Source organism: Clarias gariepinus, chromosome 1 (genome assembly GCF_024256425.1).
Source record: "Clarias gariepinus isolate MV-2021 ecotype Netherlands chromosome 1, CGAR_prim_01v2, whole genome shotgun sequence".
Lineage (NCBI taxonomy): Eukaryota > Metazoa > Chordata > Actinopteri > Siluriformes > Clariidae > Clarias > Clarias gariepinus.
Window position 1 is genome coordinate 17,652,834 of NC_071100.1, and position 23,988 is coordinate 17,676,821.

Genomic DNA, 23,988 nt, shown 5'->3' on the forward strand with positions numbered 1-23,988 from the left:
CATATTTCTATGCCCATTTTGGGCGTACGCAACGTTTATACATCAGGCCCCTGGTCTTTGCTAGATTATTGTGTATCTCGAACCAGTTTTCTCGCGTTTATTTTGATAGCCTTCACGGTGCCAAGTTTTTTTTTGATTCTCGTTTTTCTTCTCCTCGCCTTTCGATTCTGATTTGTTTGCCACGCTGACGGATTTCACGGCTCACGACCCAACGCGCTCTCTCCTCGACTACAACCCAGCTCCACGCTCATGGCACGTTTCCAGCGCCAGTGGATTTCCCGGCTCGGCACGCACGCACACATTTATTCACGATTAGTCAACGCCTCGTTCCTGCAACTGCGTCTGGATCCGCCTTTGCGAACCGACTGACACCATGTCTCCACGTGACATTTGCATTTTAATGTTAAGGCTGATTAGTGTATGTATAACAAAAAAAAACTCAAACTCATTCTCTTCATTTAATTGTAATTAACTTAAATTAACTGTAACGCCACGAATAGGCAGTCAGGCAAATTCACAGACACTTAGTCCCTGTTGCTAGGCAAAGCTGGCCTCTCAATTGGCTCCTTCGGTGCAAGGACATTAGATCCTCACCCGTTATGAGAGCGAATCCATGTCGATGTGGTATAAAGCAGTCATAAAGTAAAGCCAAAGAAAATAGAAGGTGCATTAATAGAAAAAAAACTACAGAATGAGAAGAAGGAAGAAAATAGTTTTTTTGAAAATAAAAAATGTTGAAAAGTAAAAAGAGAAGACATGTTGAAAAGAAAAGAGGAATGAAAAGAGAATATGTGTTGAAAAGAAAAGATAAGGAAGTGAAAGTTCAAGATGGGTTAAAGATAATTTCCTTATCTTTTCTGTTACGTTAAGATTTACATTAAAACTCTGGGTAAAATAGGAGAAGTGAATAAATTATATTGAAATACTGTGTTGAATTTAATGAAAGGGAGAAGTAAATAATTTTTGTTAAACATTTATTTGAGCTGGGATTAGTGTGTTGTTTGGCATTGTTGTTTGGTGATAAAACTCATGGGTGTGTTACTAAAGCGGGTGCATCGTATTCCATTTGCTTCAGAGATTTTCCCCAAAACTATTATTATAATTTTTTTTTCCCACAGACCCTCATTTAGAGTTTTCCATTCAGCCAGTCAACACTGAATAAACTTTAATCATGTCTGATAATGAAGAGACGAACAAAGCATAAGGGATGTTAATGTTTGTTTATTATTATTATTTACTTATGCTTATTTCGGGCATCATGCTAACAATAATAAAGACTTTGCATTTGTTCTTCAGTTTTGCTTAAAATATTTAAATATTAAAGATAAAAAATGACAAATGCATATCTATGGTATTATCTATATGAAGTTAAAGAGTAAAAAAGAGAATGTTTAAAAAAGCGGTTACATAATAGATACATCTCTGTCACAATATGATGTTGATTCAAGACTGGCAGATGCAATTTTAGACATTTACACAACTTTAAAAACAAGCGTAACAATATCAAGGCAGTTAAAACAAACATGGGTAGCTTAAACAGAGTCAGAGAACAGGCATAGGTCATTTGATCAGCAAACCATGTGTAAAAGGAATAGTATCAGAATTGAGAGACATGAACAGAATTTATACTGTCTCATGTTACTGTATATTATGATAATGCTCATTTTAGTTAAAAAGAGGGAACATTTAAAATAGATTTTTAGAAAAAGTTGTACATTCTGAAGTAAGGACAATAATAGATTAAACCCTAACTTTGTTGGATATCTGCTTTTTTCCATTCATTGGTTCAATATAACTTTAGATCTCCACTTGTAAATGGGTTTACAGCCAAGCATGTTGCTGGAAAAGGTTTGTATTTTTTGTAAATAGCTGTTTAAATGTAACTTACTGTGTTACTACCCAGCTCTGCTGTTACGGGGTCTTAAATCTATATACGGGCTATTATTATTCACTTCCGGTGTTGCGTCTTCATGGAGCAAGGAAAGACGTGACACAACAACAATTACCAAAACAAACCAAAGTGTATTAAAGTGAGAAAAAAAACAGACAAACAAACAAGGTGCACCATAAGCCAATATACACAAATATAAACAAAGTATGAAATGTATGCGTGTGTGTGAGAGTGTATGTATGAAAGTCCAAGTCCGTGTTATTGCAAGTGTGTAATGGTGTACGGGAGCACGAGAAAAAGGAAAGAGATGGGTATTGATTGAAACCAGGGAACAGTAATCCACAGAAAATCCAAACAATCTCTCTCTCAAACCAAATGCAGCGCGCTGTTTCATCTCTCCGTCCCGAGTCCTTTGCCGGTTCCGGCTTTATACCGGGACACGTGACCCGATAGGTCATCGGGGTTCCCCCGCGGCACAACTGCACATGCGCGCGAGAGCTTAACCCCGGAACCAAAACACAGTCTTTCTGGGGAACAAACTTACCATATGGGGTCGTTTAAAAGACCTGGTAGTTTTATTTTTTATCATTTCCACTTTATTTGTGCCCTATAAAAACAACCCCATTATGTGGCTGCGCTACATAGATCCAGCCCCACCGCCCCCCCGCCACCAGGCTCCGGCGTGTGAGGAGAAGGACCACTCTAGCGCATTTAAACACCATGCACTCCTTTGTTTCTGTTTAGGTCCGTTTTGCTGGACCCTACCACTAGGTGCTAGCTTATCTGAAAGCTTTTGAGGGGCAGAGGAAAAAGGTGATGCCTGTCGCCAAACCAGCTGGCCCGGTAGCTCTGGCGCCTCGTTTTGCTGGGAACTTTGGTAGCTGGCATGTTTGGCTGTCTGATTTTCTGGTAGTTTTGTCTCTTCCTCCGCTGTGATCCTTGGGTTAATGGGTTCTGGAAGTGTGGCTGGTTCTGTGGTGTGTTGTTGGATGGTAGGCTGCTCCAGCGGTCCCTGGTGAGGTCTGGCAGATGGTAGCTCCCGGATCTTCCCTCAGGTTTACAGGAATGTGGGGCTAAGGGCGTGGCCGATCTCCGACAGCCCCTGGTTCCCTTGACCCCACTTCGGGCGCTCTGGCAGACCTCGCATGCTTGTACATACCACCAGACATCCTTGTGGATGGTGGGCCACCAGGCGACGTCTAGGAGGCTTAGTAGTGTCTTTAACCCCCCCACCCCCCCGGTGGCCACCCGACGGCTTATGGTGAAAGTCATGCAGGAACGTCTGGACCTTCGATGGTGGGACTACCAGCTGGAGTGCTCCTCCTTTCTTTCTCTGGACTCTATGGTGTAGCACCCCCTGGTGGCATTCGAAGGAGACCCCCTGGTTCTGGGACTCTCCCGTGTCCACCACAGTGGCTAGTAGAGCTACATGGAGACCTTCCTGCTGTGCTCGTACTGCCTCGGAAAGGTCCCTGGGTTGAGCAGCTGACAGCTCTGAGGTAGGTTGAGGAGGTTCTGCTTTTGGTGGCAAGACGTAGTAGAGCTGAGAGGGTGCAGAAAGGGGCTGGGCGTTGGAGGGTCGGGCCTGGGATGGTGTTGAAGCAGGCTTTAGGGCTCCTTCCTTCACCTTCTCCTGGCTGTGTTGGGCACCCTACTTTTTGCCGAAAATCTTTCGCCCCTTTGCAGACCTTCTCTGGAGTTGCAGCGATTGGAATCCTGGGTGAATGTAGAGGTGGCGCTTGTGTAGATGTAGGATTGGAAGCCTGTAGCTTGTAGACTGTGAGCATGTAAGAGTGGCGCAGTTTCTTCATCTGCTTTTCCCAGATGACATCGTGGCGCAAAGAACAGTCAGTAACCGCTTTCTCCAGTTTAATAAGATTATCCAGGTAGTAGCGCTCCAGCTCTGCTAATTTAGCGTCCACTGCCTGCCGAAAACTGATTTCCCAGTTTATACTGCTGTTAGTGGAATCTTTAAAATCCCTCTCTAACAAGCCCACTTTCTCTGACAAAGCCACTACATCCCCCGTACACTGCTTAAGTTCACTCTGCATTGTTTTTATACTAACAGCAATATTAAACATATGACCCACAATATTATCATCATGTCTATCCGATACATATAATGCACTAAGCAAAGAAGTAGGGTAACATCGCGTCACAAAAGCATCTACATCAACATCATCTGGTACAACATTGGCAATACAAAGCCGGCCCTTCTGGCACTACTAGTGTTAGCATATGTGTTATCCTTAGCGCTAGCCATGTTAGCATCTATATTTCTCAGCAAAGTCACAAAACACCGGAAAAATGCCCAAACAAACAGACTCCCCGTACGGGCCACCACTATGTAAGCTTTTAACGGTTTTATTTTAGAGCTAATTACACAAAAACGGGGTCTTAAGTCTATATACGGGCTAATATTATTCACTTCCGGTGTTGGGCAATCTTCACAGAGCAAGGAAAGACGTGACACAACAACAATTACCAAAACAAAGTGTATTAAAGTGAGAAATATATATGTGTATATATATATATATATATATATATATATATATATATATATATATATATATATATACTTAACAAAAATATAAACGCAACACTTTTGTTTTAGCTCCCATTTTTTATGAGATGAACTGAAATATTTTTCAAATATTGTTCACAAATCTGTCAAAATCTGTGATAGTGAGCACTTCTCCTTTGCCGAGATAATCCATCCTACCTCACAGGTGTGCCATATCAAAATGCTGATTAGACAGCATGATTATTGCACAGGTGTGCCTTAGACTGGCCACCTGTAAAAGGCTACTTTGAAAGGTTCAGTGGAATCACAGCAGTTCTTCATCGTAACGGATTTTGACAGATTTGTGAACAACATTTGAGAGATATGGTTATTTTGTTTATGTAGAAAATGTTTCAGATCTTTGAGTTCCTCTCATTAAAAATGGGAGCAAAAACAAAACTGTTGCATTTTTATTTTTGTCCAGTATACAAACAAAAAAGGTGCACCATAAGCCAATATACACAAATATAAACAAAGTATGAAATGTATGCGTGTGTGTGAGGGGGTATGTATGAAAGTCCAAGTCCGTGTTATTGTAAGTGTATAATGATGTACGGGAGAGATGGCTCGGTCTCACCTGTTAAAGATGTTAAGTCCAGGAGCACGAGAAAACGGAAAGAGATGGGTATTGAATAAAACCAGGGTAAAGTAATCCACAGAAAATCCAAACAATCTCTCTCTCTCTCAAACCAAATGCAGCGCGCTGTCTCATCTCTCCGTCCCGAGTCATTTTCCGGTTCCGGCTTTAGACCGGGACACGTGACCTGATAGGTCATCGGAGTTTCCCTGTGGCACAACTGCACATGCGCGGGAGAGCTTAATCCCGGAACCAAAACTCAGTCATTTTGGGGAACAAAATAACCATATGGGGTCATTTAAAAGACCTGGTGGCCTATAAAAACAACCCCATTATGTCGCTGCGCTACAAATATTTTGAACTAAAATTTCAAAACCATAATACTATTTTTCAAAAATTTCAAAAATTTCAAAAAGGCTATTGCAAATGTCCCTGGTCAACATGGAGGGAATCTCACTATGTGCGCAGCCATCGGCCAACGAGGGGTACTCCACCGCCATGCCATTCTAGGACCCTATAACCTATAACATGCTTCTCATTGCTTTTCTTGATGGTCTAAGACAACATATGTTCCAGCTGGACTACAGGGAACCAGCACAGCCAGAGCAGCCACACTGCGATGTTGTTTGGGATAACATCAGCTTCCATCACACTGCTCTGGTTCATGACTGGTTTACCAATAACCCAAGGTTTTCTAACATATTTCTGTCTGCATACTCTCCCTTTCTAAACCCAATAGAGGAGTTATTTTTGGCAGAGCGGTGGATAGTGTAAGACAGAGAACCTAATGTCCATGTTCACCCTCTCCAGGCCATGGAAGAAGCATGTCCAGACATATCAGTAGATGCATGCCAGGGGTGGATCAGGCATGCAAGAGGATTTTACCCCCGCTGCCTGGCTAGGGACACTATAGCCTGTAATGTGGATGAGATTTTCTGGCCTGACCCAGACCAAAAACAGGGTGCTGAGGTGGAATAATGTTTTTGGTGTGTGTTGTACTGTATAGTACATGAATAAAAATGTGCCACTGTATATACAGTGGCTTGCAAAAGTATTCGTCCCCCTTGAACTTTTCCACATTTTGTCACATTACAGCCACAAACATGAATCAATTTCATTGGAGTTCCACGTGAAAGACCAATACAAAGTGGTGTACACTTGAGAAGTGGAACGAAAATCATACATGATTCCAAACATTTTTTTACAAATAAATAACTGCAAAGTGGGGTGTGCGTAATTATTCAGCCCCCTTTGGTCTGAGTGCAGTCAGTTGCCCATAGACATTGCTAATGACTAAATAGTGCACCTGTGTGTAATCTACTGTAATGTCAGTACAAATACAGCTGCTCTGTGATGGCCTCAGAGGTTGTCTAGGAAAATACTGGGAGCAACAACACCATGAAGTCCAAAGAACACACCAGACAGGTCAGGGATAAAGTTATTGAGAAATTTAAAGCAGGCTTAGGCTACAAAAAGATTTCCAAAGCCTTGAACATCCCACGGAGCACTGTTCAAGCGATCATTCAGAAATGGAAGGAGTATGGCATAGCTGTAAACCTACCAAGACAAGGTCGTCCACTTAAATTCACAGGCCAAACAAGAAGAGCGCTGATCAGAAATGCAGCCAGGAGGCCCATGGTGACAGAGATCTACAGCTCAGGTGGGGAAATCTGTCCATAAGCCAACTATTAGTCGTGCACTGCACAAAGCTGGCCTTTATGGAAGAGTGGCAAGAAGAAAGCCATTATTAACAGAAAACCATAAGAAGTCCCGTTTGCAGTTTGCCAGAAGCCATGTGGGGGACACAGCAAACATGTGGAAGAAGGTGCTTTGGTCAGATGAGACCAAAATGGAACTTTTTGGCCAAACGCAAAACGCTATGTGTGGCGGAAAACTAACACTGCACATCACTCTGAACACACCATTCCCACTGTCAAATATGGTGGTGGCAGCATCATGCTCTGGGGGTGCTTCTCTTCAGCAGGGACAGGGAAGCTAATCAGAGTTGATGGGAAGATGGATGGAGCCAAATACAGGGCAATCTTGAAAGAAAACTTCCTGGAGTCTACAAAAGACTTGAGACTGGGGCGGAGGTTCACCTTCCAGCAGGATAACGACCCTAAACATAAAGCCAGGGCAACAATGGAATGGTTTAAAACAAAACATATCCATGTGTTAGAATAAAGGAGTCAAAGTCCAGATCTAAATCCAATTGAGAATCTGTGGCAAGATCTGAAAACTGCTGTTCACAAATGCTGTCCATCTAATTTGACTGAGCTGGAGCTGTTTTGCAAAGAAGAATGGGCAAGGATTTCAGTCTCTAGATGTGCAAAGCTGGTAGAGACATTCCCTAAAAGACTGGCAGCTGTAATTGCAGCAAAAGGTGGTTCTACAAAGTATTGACTCAGGGGGCTGAATAATTACGCACACGCCACTTTTCAGTTATTTATTTGTGAAAAATGTTTGTATTCATGTATGATTTTTGTTCCACTTCTCACGTGTACACCACCTTGTATTGGTCTTTCACGTGGAATTCCAATAAAATTGATTCATGTTTGTGGCTGTAATGTGACAAAATGTGGAAAAGTTTAAGGGGGGCGAATACTTTTGCAAGCCACTGTACATTGGTTGCGTCTTTTTGTTTATGTATAAAGGTTTTTGAGGAGAAGAACCACAAGCAACATAACTTTATCTTATATTTTTTATCAAATTATATATAGATAACATACACACATTACATGTCACACACACACACATACATTTATTATGTAGTTCTAATAAATATTTATACTTAGTCAACTCATAGTCCCTCATCAGAAATATTTGCTTCACCATTATCATGGATTAATAGCTATAAGTCTTTAAAATAACAGAATATATTAAAGAATAACACCTAATCACACTCCCCTATGCAACCCCCCTCTCCCAACGAGTTACTGAACAAAACATTACAGTGTATCAAATAGAAACACAAGGAGCCCAAGGCCAGCCTCCAAATTTTACAGTCCGATCAAGCACCCGTGGGATGCGTTAGACAAACAAATACAAACACAAAGGCAAAGGCACAAAGGCCCTACCCCACAATACCCACAGCACCGATTAGATCAACTGCCAGAAACTGTACAATTATGTTAATCCAGGCAGAATGATACAATGGCAAGTATTAATTAACTTATTAATCATATATATATAATATATATTTATATATTAATATATATATATAATATACAGTACAGGCCAAAAGTTTGGACACACCTTCTCACCTATCTGTCAATGTGTTTTCTTTATTTTCATGACCATTTACATTGGTAGATTCTCACTGAAGGCATCAAAACTATGAATGAACACATGTGGAGTTATGTACTTTACAAAAAAAGGTCTCCAGTCACCGGACCTGAACCCAATCGAGATGGTTTGGGGTAAGCTGGACCGCAGAGTGAAGGCAAAGGGGCCAACAAGTGCTAAACACCTCTGGGAACTCCTTTAAGACTGTTGGAAACCATTTCAGGTGACTATCTCTTAAAGCTCATCGAGAGAATGAGAAAGACTGTGCAAAGGGTGCAGTAATCAGAGCAAAGGGTGGCTATTTTAAAGAAACTAGAATATAAAACATGTTTTCAGTTATTTTTTTTGTTAAGTACACAACTCCACATGTGTTCATTCATAGTTTTAATGCGTTCAGTGAGAATCTACCGATGTGTATGGTCATGAAAATAAAGAAAACACATTGAATGAGTGAAGGTGTGTCCAAACTTTTGGCCTGTACTGTATATATAAATTTATATTTTTAGTGTTAGTTCCAGGTACGTATATACATGTATTACTGATAAGAATACTGAAGACTCACTGTGCACTGTGATGTTTAGAGAATCACTGCGTCCTCCAGATTCAGACTGACACCAGTAAACTCCAGTGTGTGATGTAGAGAGGAAGCTGATGTGACATGTAGATCCTGAAACTGATAAACAATTGTACAGAGTCTCACTGTGTGTGTATCATCTCACTGTCCATCCCGTAGAGTCTCTCTGGTCCTCACAGCTCAGTGAGAGAAAGTCAGCAGTAAAGTGTTGAGTTCTGCTGGGACTGATGATCAGAGACACTGGAGGAAATTCAACTGAAACATCCGCAATATATAATGATTGTGAACAGAATAGATAAAGCCTAAATATTTAATTTACAATAGATAGATGTTAGTAATGTTAATCCTTTAAAACCCTAGAAAACAGCAGTGGGTTCCTACCTCTAGTAATTGTACATCTTTCCTAGCAGTTACTGAATAAATTTAAGCAAGTGTAGCTAAACAATAAACTGAGAGTGTCAAGAATCAGTGCTTCCTATGTATTAATGACTAGCGTAGGACTAAAATCAAATGACCTGTTATCTTAGTCAACAAGTAATTTAATTTTAGTCCTACGCTAGTCATTATGTTGGTTTAGAAAAACGTTCATAAAAGATTATAAACTAATTATGTATACCACAGGTGTAAAAGTTTGAATTTATCCAATAATATATGCACACATGTACACACATGTTCATGCACACACACACACACACACACACATATGTCAGGAATGACACCCAGACACATTTTGGTTTTGGACTCCGTTACACACAGTGCAACTCAGCCAGGTGATCAGGGGCATTTGTGAGGAGCAATAAGGTTTCATGCCTAGAAAGAGTACACCGGATGCAGTATTTGCTTTGAGGATGCTGGTGGAGAAGTACAGAGAAGGTAACAGGGAGTTGCATTGTGTCTTTGTAAATTTAGAAAAAGCGTATGACAGGGTGCAGAGAAAGGAGCTGTGGTATTGTATGAGGAAGTCTGGAGTGGCAGAGAAGTATGTTAGAGTGATGCAGGACATGTGTGAGAGCTGTAAGACAGTGGTAAGATGTGCTGTAGGTGTGACAGAAGAGTTCAAGGTGGAGGTGGGTCTGCATCAAGGATCAGCTCTGAGTCCCTTCTTGTTTGCTCTGGTGATAATACAAGATGACAGATGAGGTTAGACAGGCGTCTTCATGGACTATGATGTTTGCAGATGACATTGTGCTTTGTAGCGAGAGCAGGGAACAGGTGGAGGAAAATTCTAGAGAGGTGGAGGTATGCTCTGGAAAGTAGCGGAATGAAGGTTAGCCGCAGCAAGACGGAATACATGTGTGTAAATGAGAGGGACCCAGGAGGATCGGTGAGGCTACAGAGAGCAGAGGTAAAGAGGGTGCAAGACTTTAAGTACTTAGGGTCAACGGTCCAGAGTAATGGAGAGTGTTCAAAGGAGGTGAAAAGGCAAGTACAGGCAGGTTGGAATGGGTGGAGAAATGTGTCATGTGTGTAATGTGACAAAAGAGTATCCGCGAGAGTGAAAGAAACGGTGTACAAGACAGATAGTCTGGTTAAAAAAAAACAAAATAAATAATAATAATAATAATAATAATAGTTAGCAAATAACTTAATAAAACTGAATATTCCAAATATAATAATAATATAATTACTGGGGATTGTTTATAAAGACCTGCTCACTCATCGCAGTAGAGATTTATCACATTTTAATTTATTCTAAATACATCTTTACACTTTTTGATGTTAGGACAGACAATATGTAAAATAAAACACACTCACCTGATACAGTCAGTGTAACAGCAGCACTGGTCTGTGTGTATTTTGGGTCTGATGACTTTGTTCCTTTACACGTATAATCAGGGGTCAGGGGTAACTCAGTGGTTAAGGCATTGGACTACGGTTCGGAAGATCCCAGGTTCAAACCCCACAACCACCAAGTTGCCACTGTTGGGCCCTTGAGCAAGGCCCTTAACCCTCAATTGCTCAGATGTGTAATGTAAGTCGCTCTGGATAAGAGCGTCTGCTAAATGTAATCACCTTTAATAGACTCTTTAACATCAGTGATTGTGTATGTTTACAAGAAGAAGGAAAATCTGGACAATAACATTATCACAGCTTTATCTAAATAAGTAATGGAATTACATAGCTACAATACTTCCTTAAATTAATAAAGGATTATATTTTTACATAGTAGTTCCAAACTTAAACCTGTAATAAATAAGTAGAAATCGTGATTGTCCCATTCACTGTAATCGTGGTTGGATCACTGAATTCTGACTCATAGTTTCCCCTGTGTGCTTTACAGAAGCATGTTGTTTGTCCTTTATTAGAGACTGTAACATCAAGTGTGCTACTGTGTGGATCTGTATTCTATAGAATACAGTATTCTATATAGAATACAGAATATAGAACCGCTACTGGTTGGAGATCTCGTCACATGGTTGCCCCGTGTGTCTCTTTGGGATGCGTCTCGTGTCTGGAGATGGTTCTCTCTACCTAAAAGACGGTTCTGGCCTCGACTGGTGTTGGCAGCTGTTTCACTGAGGACTTAACAGTTTGATAGTTCAGGACTGGAACTTCATACAAGTCTACCTGAGTTTTCAATAACTACCTGGACTCCATATTAACATCAATCAACATCAACTGTTATGCTGAACTGCCTGCCAACTAACACACAGTATGAATGCAGATCAATTCCTGCTCTCTGTTTCACCCAGATGAGGATGGGTTCCCTGTTGAGTCTGGTTCCTCTCAAGGTTTCTTCCTATTACCATCTCAGGGAGTTTTTCCTTGCCACTGTTGCCCTCGGCTTGCTCACCAGGGACAAACTGACCATTTTGATTCATACAAACATTCAAATTCCATACAAACTTAAATAATTCTTTTGATCGTGTAAAGCTGCTTTGGGACAATGCCAATTGTTAAAATTGAATTGAATTGAATATATACTCAGCAAAAAAAGAAATTCCTCTGACTTTCAACTGTTTTTACTTCCAGTAAACTTAATGTGTAAATATTTGTATGAACACCATAAGACATAAACTAAAAATGTTTCACAATGTGTCCCTGAATGAAGGGAGGCTCAAAATCAAAAGTACTAGTCAGTATCTGGTGTGGCCACCAGCTGCTTGAAGTACTGCAGTGCATCTCCTCCTCATGGACTGCCTATTGCGGACAGTCTGAGCACTGATGGAGGGATTGTGTGTTCCTGGTGTGACTCGGGCAGTTGTTGTGGCCATCCTGTACCTGTCACGCAGGTGTGATATTCGGATGTACCGATCCTGTGCAGGTGTTGTTACACGTGGTCTTCCACTGCGAGGATGATCAACTGTCCTTCCTGTCTCCCTGTAGCGCTGTCTTAAGCGTCTCACAGTGTGGACATGGCGATTTATTGCCCTAGCCACATCAGCAGTCCTCATGCCTCCTCATGCCTAATGCACGTTCACGCAGATGAGCAGGGACCCTGGGCATCTTTCTTTGGGTGTTTTTCAAAGTCGGTAGACAAGTCTCTTTAGTGTCCTGCGTTTTTAGAACTGTGACCTTAAATGCCTACTTTCTGTAAGCTGTTAAGGTCTTAACGACCATTCCACAGGTGCATGTTAATTAATTGATTATAGTTAATTGAACATACATGGAAAACATTGTTTAAACCCTTTACAATGAAGATCTGTAAAGTTATTTGGATTTTTACATTATTGTTGAAATACACAGTCCTGAAAAATGGGCGTTTTTTTTTTTTTTTTGGCTGAGTGTATATATATATTATATATAGTTAATGCATGTTTTTTCCAAATAGTTAAATCACAAAAAATTTTGCTAATAACGTTGTTGAGTGTCGATGTGCTTTTTCATAATCTTCAGGTGTGCATTAATGTGCTTCTAAGTGAGCAGCAGCTTCCTTCGTGGTGTCCTGCAATGGACATCCTACTTGTTTAATGTTTTATGTACTGTTGACTCATGAACACAGATATTAATCAGTTCCAATGATGCCTTTAAATATTTAGCTGTTTCTCAGGGTTGTTTCTTTAGCTCACTGATAGGTCTTTGGTGGTCCCCTCAGGGTCATTTTGACTGAACGCCCATTTTTTTGTAGAGTAGCCACAGTCCCAACGTGTCTCTATTTGCCTAAATGTAAGCTCGTAAATGTCTAAAGTCATTGTAAACCTTTCCAGCTTTATGTAAAACAACTATTCTTAATCATAAAAGCTCTTGTTGGCGAGACATAGCTCACATAGCTCACAGCGTATTCTTCTTGTACTGCGCAAACTTAAAGTTTGAGAGGTTTGTAATCATATATACATACTGTATGTAATCATTTGTAAACGTATTTTCTCAACAAGACTCCAGGTATGTCTCCAGTTAGCTTTTATGAGGTCATTAACTCAAGGATTCATATGCATTTTCAGGTTTTATTGTCATATGCACAGTAAAGAAACATGCCCCCACAATAAAATTACAAATTTTACAAATAAAATAACAATTCTTTGCTGTCTGCAACAAATTCCAGGAAAAATAAATAGAAAATAATAAAATTTAAAAAGGATATATAAAACACTTTTAGAAGCAGAACATGACAATATCTACTGTCCACGGAGTGTGCAAATTGTGAGAAAAGTCTGCAAATTGTGCAATGAATGTTCAAAGATCAGTGTGAGCCGTCAGATACAGATGGTAGACCATGAAGCACTGTGGGGTTTTTGTGGATGTTTTCCATAAAGACATTTCTTTTGTCTCAGATTTCTTTTGTGTTGTCGTTTTAGGCACATTATATTTTTAATACTCTTGATTTAGGGAAAGATCAGTTTAATAAAATTGTTCATAGTTTTTATGTAAGATGTTTTTTTCCTGCTGAGCTGCAAACACCATTTGGCCTCACTGTAAAAATGGTGCACGTTGTAGTGAAAAAATATTTGCCCCTTCCTGAATTTTTATATTTTTGTGTATTTGTCACACTTGAATATTTGAGATAATCACAAAAAAATAATTATATTACACAAAGATAACTGAGCAAATACAAATTGTAGTTTTAAAATGATGATTTAATTTATTAAGGGGAAAAGGTTGTCTAAACCTACCTGGCCCTATGTTAATTTTTTTTTTTTAATCCAAGTACTCCTCTTGGTGGAGATGATGATGTTGATGATGATGATTATTATGATTATTATGATTATTATTATTATACTAAGAGGTCTTTTTTATTAAGGTAATTTTTTAGGTGAATCTTTTCCCACCCATTTAGGAGCTCAGTACTATTCAATTACATAACCTAGACTAACTATTTATTTATAAATTATTACATTTATTATAAACAATGATTTTACCTTTAGGTCATGTAGCTAGTGTTTTAACCCTTGGCATACAAAAATAAGTAAGATAAATAAAGTAAAAGCTTCTGGTTGGGTTTGCATGTTTCATGTGTATTTTATGCAGATGTTGGATGTGATGTATTAGATGTATGGAATCCAGCTTCTGTGCATGTGGGGCAATTAACTAGTTCACCAGTGAGCTGAGCCCTCTGTAACTGTTAGTGGGATAGACAACATTTAATACTAACCTGCTATAGTTAATGTAACAGCGTCACTCCTCTGTGAGGATTTTGAAGAAGGTGCACCAGGCCCCATAGGTACTATACCGTAGTACTCTGTCTCTCCTTTATTCAAGACTAAAACACAAAAATCTGTGAACTTTGGGCTTTAAATCTGAATAACACATTCACATTTAACATTTATTGCAAGAGTTACAGTTCTAATGACTTTTTCTACACTGTTTGTTTTCAGCACCTTGTGTTTACAATAAAAGTCACAGTTGAACTGAAGTGTAACGGTCACTTAATTTTTGTTAGCTTGCTCTCCCATACAGTGTTTTTATTTTTATTTTTATGTTTTAATGTTAAATTTAATTTTAAACAGCTAAAAGTAGATGAGAAATAATATTCTGTGGCTGATTTTCAGGGTTAGTGGTGTTTTCAGAGTAGTGTTATTTTTAAGTTTTGGATTGTTTGCCTGGCCATAATAAACCTTACAGTACCTGCAACTGCAAATGTTTTAACTGCCTGATGCTCAAAAGAAAAAGGAAAAAAGTGAACAGCCTTTTTAAGCTGTGCCAGGCCTGCTTATTATTTCATCATTTTCTTTCTAACCCACAAGCGTGTGATATGGATGTTGGTGGTTTTGTTATCAGGCATGATGTGGAGTGGAAACAAAGTTTGAAAGGTTTATTCACACCTACATTAACACCTGCTACATGCTCGTAGCTTTTCTTTCTTTCTTTCTTTTGTAAGCATGCAGAGTATGCATATTCTTGTTAATCTGACAAACATGTTTTTTTTGTGCAGGGTTCAGGCTTTTTCCTGATGTTCTTCCTAATTTAGTCGTAACCATTTTTCACCATCAGGAGACAGCACATATCCACTTGCATGAGCTCATAGATGGCGATAATTGGGTGTAGAGCTATAATTGATGTGAAAGCTCCAAGTGCCTTCCATCCCTCCCCTCTGACAGAGCTCCCACCTTGGGAGGCTACAGCATCAATCGTGATTTAAACACGCAACATCCAGATGTTCGGGTGAGCACTTTCCTGCTGCGCCACTTGGGGGCCTACAAACATGTGCTTAACAAGGATGGGGCATATTAAACCAACATAACATGCTCTAAATGTGCTCAGTCTGCGGGTTCGATCGGAGGTTCGAAGAAGTTTGCATGTTCTCCCCGTGCTTTGTGGCTTTCCTCCAGGTTCTTTGGTTTCCTCCCACAGTCCAAAGACATGCAGATTAGGCTAACTGATGTGCCTGTAGTGTGTGAATGTGTGTGTGCTCTGTAATGGACTGGCACCCTGTCCAGGGTGTACACCGCCTCGTGCCCCAAGTCTTCTGGGATAGGCTCCGGGCTGCCCATTACACTGTATACAGGATAAAGCGGTATAGACAATGAGGGAGTGTGTGAATGTTCCCACTTCCTATAAATGTACTGTAATCAGTCATCTATCACTCTTTTTAAATAACAAAAAAATTATAATAGCCTGAACCAGATTACATAATAAGTAAATAATTAAAGAGCAACTACATTTTTACTTTATTTTATTATTTTTTAAATAATCATTTGTGTTTCATGTTTATGTAGAACTTAAATCAGAACTCTGTTTTCACTAAATTAAGTGTGAACAAGACCTAGTTTTATTACAACATTTTTTTTCTCCAGATTTTCTCCCTTTTTAGTCATGTCCAATTCAAAATGATTAGACCCTCCCTCATTAATGCTATCATTACCAGTCAGGGAGGGCCGAAGACTATCACGTGTTGACTATGAGCCATGTGATGCCAGCCAAAAAAAAAAATCACCTGTTGGTATGCAGTGGATGAGTTCCATCAGCATTAAAAGGAAAAAAAGACAGATGAAGCTTTGACTTTTTTAATCTTTTATTTATTAAAAGTATAGTACAACCAAGTAACTTCAGGCTTAGATTTTTTAAACAAAAAAATGCATCTACCTAGATATTTACTTTATAAAACATTACAAAACAGGCCTTACTCTATAAAATATATAACTTAACATCAAACCATACTGTATATTTATCCAAATGATAAATTTAATAAATACTGACTATAGTTAAAATAAATAATCAAACTAAGTAAATGTCAAAGCTAAAACACAAGCTAAATCTATGACACAAAGTAAATCTTATAAATGCAATAAATGCATACAGTACAGTAAACCTTGGATTGCGAGCATAATTTGTTCTAGAAGTGTGCTTGTATATCAAAATTCTCATATATCCAAGCAAATTTCCCCCATAAGAAATAATGGAAACTCCAATGAGTCGTTCCACAACCCAAAAAATGTATGTAAAAATAATTAATGCAAAATATAAAGTAAAAATAAAACAAACTACCCTGCACTTTACCTTTAAAAATAATCCTGACAGAGCTGTTTCTGTTAGTGTATGTGTTTGTGCGTGCATGTGTGTGTAGCTGAAATAAGACAAGAGGAGGGAGGGGGCTACCGTATAGAACAACTCCCTCCCTCCCCCCTACCTTCACTTGTCTTACACACACACACACACACACACACACACCAACGGAAACGTTGCCCTGTCGGGTAACTTCTTTAACAAGGGACTTATCTAATAACACTTGTGAGCACACACACATGGAATCACTGCTTTCTGACAGATAAACTGTGGATCTTTAACAAGGAACCTCTCGAATGACACTTGCTTTTGCTTTACGCCCACAAGGTCACAATGTAATAATAAACACGCGTGCAAAATAACAAACCACCTTACAGACGCCACATGACCAAAACTACACTTAGTGACTGAGCACATGCACAAATGTTGTATGTTACACTTGGGACTGTTGTTTTTAAAAAGCTAATTTATTTAAAAAAACAACAAACAGCGTGACTGAAAGACTCAGGATGATGCTTCGGCCTCAATCACTGTGTCTGGTCTTTTGTCCTCAGTAGGTTCAGCTGTAAAATAATATGAACACTTCAGATGAGACTCTTATTAAATGTTAGGGTTTAATTTTATGGTTAATAAAGACCACTGTGAGTTCTTACTTCGAGCTCTGTAACATTTCACTGCCAGAATGATGGTCACCAGCACATACGGAGAGGCCGCTACCACACTGCTGAGGAGCTTCAGTACCGACTGTGGGGCTTTTTCATGTGAGAGAACTGGAGGGGGAAAAACAGTATGGGTAAAATTATACAGTATCTTACAAAAGTTAGTACACCCCTCACATTTTAGCAACCACTGTATTATATGTTCTCAAGGGACAATACTATATAAATGAAAATTAGATATACTTTAGAGTAGCTTGTATAGCAGTAAAGATTTACTGTTATCTAACAATCACTCAACATGCAGACTTTATTGTACAAATAACTGGCAACAAAAATAAGTACACCCCAAATAAACATGTCAAAACTGTGTCCAAAGTGTCAATATTTTGTGTGAGCAGAATTGTTATATAGCACAGCTTTAATCCTCCTGGGCCTGGAATTCACCAGAGCTACACATGTTGTTGCTGGTATTCTCTTCCTCTCATCTATGAAGATATCACAGAGCTGTTAGATGTTAGACACATGGTGCGTCACCACCTTTTGCTTGAGGACGCCCCACAGGTGCTCAATAGGGTTCAGGTCTGGAGACATACTTGACCACTGACAAACACATGAACAGGTCATGTGACTTTGCATGGTTAAAGATGTACAGCTGTTATCACTTAGGGTGTACTTACTTTTGATGCCATCTAAGACAGTAATGGCTTCAGGTAGAGTTATTTTCAGGGGACTCAGGTTATTCAGGTTATTTTCAGTAAATCTGTACTGCTATACAAGCAGCCCATTGACTACTCAAATACATTAAAGTTTAATTTATATATAGTATGGTATGCTCGGCAGACAAAGCGCATGCATACCACTTGTATATCAAGACCTTGCTCGCTTGTTAAGTTAACGAAAATGTTGCCTGTCTTGCAAAAAACGTTCGGAGACCAAGTTACTGACAATCCAAGGTTCCACTGTAATACAAATACAAAAATATCAGGAATGCAAAATAACAAACCACCTTACAGACGCCACATGACCAAAACTACACTTAGGCTACGTTTACACTGTCAGGTAAATGTGACTCAATTCCGATTTTTTGCTCGTATGTGACACATATCGGATATGTTCTAAGTCCATGTAAACAGGAAAAAAAATGCATGCATTCCGATATTTCGAGATCGGTTTCAGGCCTCCTTCATATGTGGAAATAAATCAGATATAAATTAGATATGTGCTAATGTGATTGTCGTGTAAACAGACAGATCGGATTTCCTGAGTCATTGTGTTCTGTACATGGAAGCGCGTGTGGAATTATAACATCGCAGGTGACATGGAAAGGGAAAAGCACGCCCCCCCCGCCCCCGCTCCCGCTCCCATTTAAAATTGATTTGGGTTAAATAACATTAAAAAAATCAGTATTTAGTGAATGAAGCATATGCGCAGGCTGCAATTATGCAGTTTTTTCATTCTCCTCCGTTTTAAAACCAAGGAGACGTTTGCGAACTTTGCATATATCGCAGAGCGTCAAGCATACTTCACCTTTGTCTATCTTGGCTAGTGTGGAGCGCAAGAACCTCCCTTTAAGTATGCGCAATATTTCAGATGGTATGGCAAGAGTAAACACGTGTATCGGAAATGAGTCATAGTTGAAAGAACGTGTAAACAGACGGTCAAAAAAATCAGATATAGGCAACAAATCCTCTCGGGTTACTTTGCTGTAACCCTGTTTCCTAAATAGGCAGGAACGAGATGCTGCGTGAAAACGCTATGGGAACATCTTGTCATGTTGCCGGTTGTGAAGCATGTGTGTACCAAACACGCCAAATTTTTGGCTTTTATAACCTCAGTCAGGTGACGTCATCTGATAGGACGCACCTGCAGGTTATAAATAGGAGTGAACCGGAAACATTCCTCAGATTGATTTGTCTGAACGGACGTCCGGTCACATAGGCAGTGCGGCATTGGGACGCAGCATCTCGTTCCCGCTTTTTCAGGAAACAGGGTTACAGCAAAGTAACCCGAGACGTTCCCTTTCAAAGGCTACACTCGATACTGCGTGAAAACGCTATGGGGACGAGAGTACCAACGCCGCCGCACTGCAAGTGTCTGGACTCCAAGGTTGTGTAGCGTGTGCGCACAAGGCCGAGAAGGTCTCAGAACTATTTCTGGGTAGCTGACTCGAGGACCCATGGGCCCGGAGTAGCATGAACATCCAAACTATAAATGTAATTAATGTGTGCGGAGAGGACAACCCTCCGTGTCACACACTTGCTGCAGGGGAATACCTCTTGCTAGTGCAATAGATGAGGCGATCCCCCTTGTTGAATGAGCCCTGATTCCTAGAGGCGAAGTGAGCCCACGCACCTCATAGGAGAGGGCAATAGCCCAGTGAAGTGGGGGCCACCCCCCGTTGCGGCCCCAGACCATGTAAAAGCTGCTCTGACTTACGCCACTAGCTGATGCGGTGGACGTAAATCTGAAGAGCATGTACTGGATAAAGTAAGTGCTCCGATCTGAAGAGCATGTACTGGATAAAGTAAGTGTTCCTGCTCCGAAGCTGTAAAGGCGGAGGACAGAAGGCTTCAAAACAATAGGATGCATATTGGAAAATGTGTGCGGAGAGGACCAACCCTCCGCGTCACAGACTTGCTGCAAGGGAATACCTCTTGCTAGTGCAATTGATGAGGCGTTTTCCCTGGTTGAATGAGCCCTGATTCCTAGAGGCGAAGTGAGCCCACGTGCCTCATAGGAGAGGGCAATAGCATCTCTCACGCCGCTTGAGGCTTCAAAACATGTAAAAGCTGCTCTGACTTATGCCACTGGCTGATGCGGTGGACGTAAATCTGAAGTAAGTGAAGTCTCTCCTGCTCCGAAGCTGTAAAGGCGGAGGACAGAAGGCTTCAAAACAATAGGATGCATATTGGCAAATGTGTGCGGAGAGGACCAACCCTCCACATCACAGACTTGCTGCAAAGGAATAGCTCTTGCTAGTGCAATTGATGAGGCTATTCCCCTGGTTGAATGAACCCTGATTCCTAGAGGCGAAGTGAACCCACACGCCTCATAGGAGAGGGCAATAGCATCTCTCACGCAGCTTACGGCTTCAAAACATGTAAAAGCTGCTCTGACTTACGCCACTGGCTAATGCGGTGGATGTAAATCTGAAGAGCACGTACTGGACACAGTAAGTGAAGTCTCTCCTGCTCCGAAGCTGTAAAGGCGGAGGACAGAAGGCTTCAAAAACAATAGGGATGTCCGATCCTCTTAGAGAGGTAACACCATTTAGAAAAACCATCTTAAGGGTCAGAAACCTGAGGCGCTGACTCTAGTGGTTCAACAAGGGGCACAAGCCAGAGGACAAATTTTTATTTTTTTTTTCTGCAGAAACTCCAGCACTGAAACAATTCGGCAGTGGACTGGGTCTACCTGCTCCGTCATGCACAAACTTTCAAATACATTCTATTTGAGGGGAGGCAGTCCTAGTACTTAGAATAGTCCTAATTATGCTGGCTGGAAGACCAGCTTGACTTAGAGTCAGAGAGTAGTAAAGGGGACATTTGCTGATCTTGCGAGGCAAAGAGGTCCATCTCCGCTACATGAAATTTTCCCAGAATGTAAATCGCCCTGAGGGACAGGAATCTGGTGCGCTAGCTATTTAGTGGCGCGAGCAGAGTCCGCCCTGGCAATTAATATATGATGCCATAGTGTTGTCCACCCGCACTAGGACATGGTAGTCTCAACTGCTGGAGGAAGTGCTTTAGGGCCTGAAATAGAGCCATGATTTTGAGGCAATTGATGTGCCGCGCAAAAAGATGGCCTCTTTAGCTCCCTTGGGCTGGACGGTCATTTAAGACCGCACCCCAGCCCATGAGGGAAGCGTCTGTCATTAGCATCTGCGACGACAAGACGAACTTAGAGTGGGACCCAGAGTCAGAAACCAGGGTCTGAACCACATAGGAGGGGTACGAAGCACCTGGCGCGTAGCCCTTATTGGGGATTGGCCCTAGAGTAAAATCCCCTGGTTCTTAGCCACAACTGAAATGCTCTCATGTGCAGAAGGTCCAAAGGTGTCACCGTGGACACAGCTGCCATGAGAGCTAAGATCTCTGAAAGTGATGGTCACTTTCTGGTCTAGCTTGATTTCCTTGACGGTGTTGAGAATGGATTTGACACGAGCGGGAGACAGCTGTGCCCGCTTACGCTCAAATTCCATGTGACACAAAAAAATGTTGTCCTTTAAACAGGAAAGAGCATGCTTTCATGGCATTGGATCTCAATCCTAGGAAACAAAGATTAGCTAGAACGACATGCTGATGTCGAAGCGCTAGCTACTGAGACTGAGCCAGCCAGTCATGTAATTCAATACGGATGCTCTGGAGTCGTAAGAGCCAGAACTACATCCATGTATTTTGTGTATGTGCGGGTGAAAAAGCTAGACCAAATGGAAGGACCCGATACTGGTATGCTTCGCCCCCCGAAAGCGAACCTCAGGAACCTCCTGTGTTGTGGCAATATTTCCATTGATTTATTTTTAGAAAGCGGTAAAGCCCGCAAAATCTAAAAAATTGGACGCAGCCCCCCGTTGCTCTTGCACTTTCCGGTTTCATGGAAGTGGATACCATGCCATTGAAACGCGGAGGGTGATGTGAGAACTGAATCCTGTAGTTTCTCTGTACAGTGCTTAGTACCCAAGGAGATATACTTGGCAGTAGCTTCCACGCTGCCAGTTTCTCAGAAAGTTGCAAAGCTCAGCGGCTTGGTTAAACGGGGGGGATGTTAGATGTCCGGCATCCTGGAACACGGCAGGAAAAACCCGAAGAACTAACATTTTATTGGAGACTGGAGCTGCCCGAAACACCAGTGGTGGCAGAGCAAGAACACCAACCTCCTGGGGGTGCCAGGGAGAACACTTCATTCTTTAAAAGGAATTCTGCGTGCCTCTCCTTATTGGGGGGCCACCCCCCACGGTCCTGGGAACATGAACCTTAGGGCTTCTTTGTGAAGACAATATGCCAGTCTGACCTCTTTTGAGGCGGATTGCGTGACGCAACCCAATCTTGCGAGGGGGTGCCCAGCTCAAAAACACTTTCCTTGTGTGTTTCATGCCTCGCAACAGTCAGACCCGGTCGAGACTGGGTGGCCGACAGTCCCGACTCTTGAGCAAGGCGGGGAAGGAATTTCCCGAAGGCTTGTTATAAACTTCGCCTCATGAACCTAGTGGCAACCGAGTTAACGACATCGCCAAGTAGGCCGGGAGGCGAGATGGGGCATCGAGGAGGAATACACAATCCTTCTCCTTAATGCCCCTGAGATTCAACCACAAGTGCCTCTCCGCGGAGACCATAGCAGCCATAAAACGGCCGATAGCACAAGCCGTCTGCTTTGTTGCACGAAGAGACAAGTCTGTGGCCCGGCGTAAATCCAATACGCCTTACCTTGCAGAGCCCTGCCAGTACTCAAGTCTCCTGCTGCCTGAAAAGCTTTCCCCTCCAGGGAAGATAAAAAGTCTACACAGCTTGAAAGGAAGTAATAGCTTTTCAGGAAGGATGATGTCCCAGAAGAGAGATAGCCTGGAAGCGTCTCTTCTATCTGGGTCTCATCATATAATTAAAAAAAATAAATAAGTTGATGGCAGGAAAACACGGGATGAATACAGCTTACTCCATGAAAGGGTTAACTCATATGGAGATTGCTAAGAAAAGGGGAGAGAGCGTCGTTGAGGCTCCGCCCCCGGCCACCCGACAGAACTTGCCGTCTATGTTTTTATTTATTTATTTTTAAGTGCTTAGAGGCTATTACCATCTCCGCGGAAGCAAGAGAGGATGTTTATCCTTGCCCATTCACAAGAAGCGCAGCTCGCGCTTGAGAGCGGAAAGAGGGATTTCCTGATCCGATGAGAACGCGAAAGAAAGGAGTTTTAAATCCGTCTCTCACTGCTCTGCCGGATGCACGAGTTTAAGCCCCAGGAATGCGCGGCGGCTCGGAATGCGAGGCGCGCGCGTAGCACTTAATCGAAGCAGTAAAGTGTAGAGATCGCCCTCTGATATGGACATACACACGGAGGGACATCTCGTTTAAACTCTGTCATTATCGGTGAGTTAAACACTTATTTTTGCTGGTTAGACACACACGCTCACAACTAGGTGAAGACAAGAATCTGAGGAATGTTTCCGGTTCCGGCTCCTATTTATAACCTGCAGGTGCGTCCTATCAGATGACGTCACCTGACCGAGGTTATAAAAGCCAAAAATTTGGCGTGTTTGGTACACACATGCTTCACAACCGGCAACATGACAAGATGACAAGATGTTCTCATAGCGTTTTCACGCAGCATCGAGTGTAGCCTTTGAAAGGGAACAGAATTGGGCATCGAGACCTGCAGTGTAAACGTAGCCTATGTGACTGAGCACATGCACAAATGTCTTATGTTACGCTTGGGACTGTTGTTTTTAAAAAGCTAACTTATAAAAAAAATATTATATATATATATATATATATATATATATATATATATATATAAATTTATATATATACTGTATATATATATATATATATTATATATACAGTATA

At 41.2% G+C, this 23,988-nt stretch overlaps 1 protein-coding gene across 1 annotated transcript in view; it reads right to left on the bottom strand.

Moving 5' to 3' along the window:
- Positions 1-17,032: 17,032 nt before the first annotated feature.
- LOC128520501 (Fc receptor-like protein 5) overlaps positions 17,033-23,988 on the bottom strand; it is a 54,864-nt gene continuing 47,908 nt past the window's right edge. The window contains exons 15-16 of the mRNA XM_053494757.1: positions 17,425-17,541; positions 17,033-17,334 (exon numbers count right to left, since the gene is read on the bottom strand). Of these exons, the coding sequence (XP_053350732.1) occupies positions 17,276-17,334; positions 17,425-17,541 (176 nt within the window). The 3' untranslated portion in view covers positions 17,033-17,275. The remainder of the gene's footprint in view (positions 17,335-17,424; positions 17,542-23,988) is intronic.